Raw genomic sequence first — 3759 nt, forward strand, 5'->3', positions numbered from 1 at the left:
TCACGCCTTGGAAGTTCAGAAGACATGCAGCAATGAGACTTTGACACGATTTCCCCTTTGGCCTTTTTTTGAAGAAGCAAAGACTTTGGTGTGCCACGGCAATGGCTGAAGGCAGCAAGTTGTCTGCTTTTCCAAAAAACAAAAAAACAAAAAGCAAAAAACAACCAAGCATTTATTACCAATCGGTGTGAAATACTGCAGGTGGTGAATTGTGAGCAGGCAGCAGGACTTCCAGCAGCACGGCTACATACATCATGCATTTTTACAACATTTAAGTGCAGTGATATCGCTCCCTTTCTCAATAACAATATATAAGAATTTATAGTATAAATGTACAATATATATTAGACACAATGTAAAATAACTTAGTGAAATGTCGAAGCTTCTGCATAAAAATTCAAGTCATGCCTGAGCATACCTCTGGAACAATTTGCTCAGTCTTATCTCGTATACCTTCATTTTGTTCATGTTGCAAAGATAACTTTATCTCTCTACATAACTGCTGAAAACCACCAGAACCCTTGTCTGCTTTTTTACCTTCCTTAGGCCATGTTTCTGGTTGCCAAAACCAAGGCTTTGTGGCACCTCTGCTGATGCTGCCATTCGGTACCAGGAAATGATTTCATATGGACAAGTTACATAAGAACAAGTTCCTAAATGCCATGCAGAGTTCAGCGTTGTCCTTCAGGATCTGTTCTGAAACATCCCACAGTGTGTAAATGGTGCTGGAATGGTTTTCATTAGGAATGGAGATCAGGAGCTACCGTGGCTCTCTGTGCATAGTTCAGCTCACCAGCCTTCCTGAAATCTCATCAGGTACCACTTTGTCAATTGCTAGCAAGAAGGATCGATAGAAATCTTTTTAGTAGGAATATACAACTTGTCTCAGAGCAGATAGGTGGGATTCTGGCTGTGGCTGACACAGAATGCAGCTTCTTGCAACCCCAGGTCTCCCTTCGTACTTGCTAGACAAAATGTGGCGAAGGGCTTTCCTGCAGCATCTGGAGACATTTGCTGGTAGTATGAGGGAGAGGGGAATTTCTGTTTTTAAATCAAGGCATGAGGAGACCCTATGCCTCTGTCACATCATCTATTGGTGTCTGCCAGTATTCAACAGCCTCACAATCAGCCTTCATGTGCTTAGCCTGAACACAGCTTCTGCACTTCGAACAATTCTGCTCTGAACATCAACAAAAATATGCCTTAAACACATATTAATAGCTATATTTACGAAATAACAATGGATTAAAGCTGCATAGTGCACAACAGTTTGGGATGTGATGATAAAATCAAAATTAAGAGAAGACAGACTGATTTCCTGTGATTCATTTTAAGAAAACAAATGCTCACCCCCACCCCATTACATTCTTAGCCAGTGTAGATCAACAGAATTACGCCGTTGCAGATCTGCTCAAGAGCTGAGCCGTAAATTTCAGAGGAATTAACTCAAATTTCCACCAGTGAAAGTGGAATCAAATTCACTTTGTCTCTAAGAAAGCACTGGGTGTGGAGTGAGTCTGTTCTGTCAGATCCTGCTTGGAAAAGGAAACTCTCTGTGGTGGTGGATGGTGTCTGTGATAGTTCAGAAAACGTCAGGGTACGATGAATTTCAGCGTGGCAAAAACTGATGCTGGTGACAGTTATCTGTACTTCAAGCCCAGCACAGCTCTTTGGGTACAGACAGAGAAGGGAAAACACCTTCTGAATGTTGTTCAGGAGGAGGAGGCGGACAGCTGATGGCAGTGATGTCAGCCTGCACTGCAACCCAGGCTTTGTTACTGTGGATAAATAACTTCACATTGTCCAGAGCTGGAGATTGATCTGCTGGGCCTCCAGTAGGTGATATTTGTTTTCTTGCATATTATATTGAGATCTCAGGACAGGCAAAGGGTCGGGGGCTGAAAGAATGTAATCGATGCTGAATTTTATTTCAGAATCCGATTTTGCTAAGGAGGAACTGCTCAGGCTCTGCCTGCTGGCTGTGCTGTTTGGAGCAAACCCACGGGGCTCCAGTAGTCTTGGTTCTGAGCCAATTCTTTCATGTATGCTTTCAGAAGAGGAAGTGCTGTTTAAAGCAGAGTCCGTAGGAGATGTATCAGGGGACGAAGACCCTTTCCCTCTGCTTGATCTTTGCTCTTTATGTTCCTTTTTCATGTTCCTCCTCCTCCGCCTTCTCCGGTAATTCCCATTTTCAAAGAGATCCAGCATGGATTCGCATCCCGTTGCAAAGCTCCAATAGTTTCCTTTCCCCTTCTCATTCCCTTCTGTTCTGGGAACCTGTATTTATTTAAAGGCAGTTCAGTATTTGTATGTGTTACAGATGTTGCTGCTAAACATCTGCATTCATTTACATTCAAGAATGGTGTAAACACATATGACAAGACTTCTAAACCTATTCTGTTTCATTATATGACTAGGATGCAAGCTCCAGCCTCTTCTGTTTGTTATCTATTAGCAGGCATCAGACGGGGATATACTCTTTATCTCTGCAATTGACAGCTTAGGGAGATTTAAGTGATTTGTGGCTCAGCCGTTCGTTTTCCTTCCTTCCTAGTGATGGGACTATTCCTGAATAATTTTTTTAGCCATGCACACGTTTTGTATGTAAATGCACAGTTACGGGTCTTACCTTTACAAAACAACTGTTTAGTGATAAGTTATGCCGGATGGAGTTCTGCCAGGCTCTTTGATTTGATCTGTAGTAAGGAAATTTCTTCATTATGAAGTCATAAATGCCAGACAGGGTGACTTTATTTGAAGGACTTTGCTGGATGGCCATTGCAATTAAGGCAATGTAGCTGGAAAAAAGCAAAACTGCAGTTACACCATCTCCTCACCCCTACACTGTTATTAGGACCACACAGGTATGTGTGTGTTCATGATTCTGCTTCCAAAAGTTCTTCTTTTCTGCACTGTGACCTGAGATGTCCCAGGATGAGTCCTGAGAGCAGTCACTGCAGTAATCAGCTCGAGAAGCAGGCAGCAATTCCAGGCAACTGAGTCCCTGAGGGTTAAAGGAAGATCACCCACCTCCTGAACCCCATCAGAAAAGTTTCTGTGAGACAAAAGGCTGCAGAGAAACCCCTCACCAGAGCCTTGCCTGCTCAAGACATGGACCTCAGCTGCCCCAACAGCACCAACCACACTTCTCCCCACCACACTGGGCACTATCTGCATCCCACTCCCCTGCTGGCATGCTGCACATCTCAATCCCCTTCTCCCAGGGCTCCCGGAGGTCAGTGGAGACCCTTTGAGCTTTGGTGGCTCAGCACTGTGACCCCACAGGAGACAAAACAAACCTTGAGCACTTCAAGCACAGGAAGGGGGAAATGTGCCCACCATGGCCCCAACCCCACCACGCACACCTGGGATGAGGAGCCCCACTGCCCCACACGCTCTGATCTCACCATCCCACAGCTCAGTAACCCTCCCCAGGGCTGGGGGACTTGGGGAAACTTCCTCTTACCTATACGCCGGTCTGGTGAATTTCTTTTCTTCGTCAGAACTACAGGTAGGGTAATCATCACCATCATAATTAAAGCAGTTATAGGGGTACTGCGTGTTGTCAAACATCGTTCTGCTCCTTGCTCAGCTCCTGTGGAGTGAGAGAGATGGAGTGATGTTTCTCAGAGCGTGGGCTCCCTCCTCCCTTCTTCCCTCCCCTCTGTCTGCCTCGTTCCCTCTCTCCCCCCTCCTCACTCTCCCTCTCCTCCACACACACACACACACACACACACACACACACACACACACACACAC

At 45.2% G+C, this 3759-nt stretch overlaps 1 protein-coding gene across 1 annotated transcript; it reads right to left on the reverse strand.

Moving 5' to 3' along the window:
• Positions 1–543: 543 nt before the first annotated feature.
• Positions 544–3592, reverse strand: FOXL3 (forkhead box L3). The gene is made up of 3 exons (XM_042828077.1): positions 3467–3592; positions 2630–2798; positions 544–2277 (listed from the first exon to the last, which is right to left on the reverse strand). Exons 1-3 carry the CDS (start codon positions 3571–3573, stop codon positions 1795–1797), a joined length of 759 nt encoding a protein of 252 aa, XP_042684011.1. The 5' UTR covers positions 3574–3592; the 3' UTR covers positions 544–1794.
• Between the last annotated feature and the right edge of the window lie 167 nt (positions 3593–3759).

This window comes from Centrocercus urophasianus, unplaced genomic scaffold, assembly GCF_019232065.1.
Source record: "Centrocercus urophasianus isolate 14NV4802_14NV808 unplaced genomic scaffold, USGS_Curo_1.0 seq_29, whole genome shotgun sequence".
Lineage (NCBI taxonomy): Eukaryota > Metazoa > Chordata > Aves > Galliformes > Phasianidae > Centrocercus > Centrocercus urophasianus.

Coding starts and splice junctions, on each gene's coding strand:
- FOXL3 (XM_042828077.1), bottom strand. CDS start 3,573: ATGTTTGACAACACGCAGTACCCCTATAACTGCTTTAATTATGATGGT. Junction 2,799..3,466: donor TTCACCAGACCGGCGTATAG/GTAAGAGGAAGT, acceptor GCTTTTTTCCAG/CTACATTGCCTTAATTGCAA. Junction 2,278..2,629: donor TAAACAGTTGTTTTGTAAAG/GTAAGACCCGTA, acceptor AAATAAATACAG/GTTCCCAGAACAGAAGGGAA.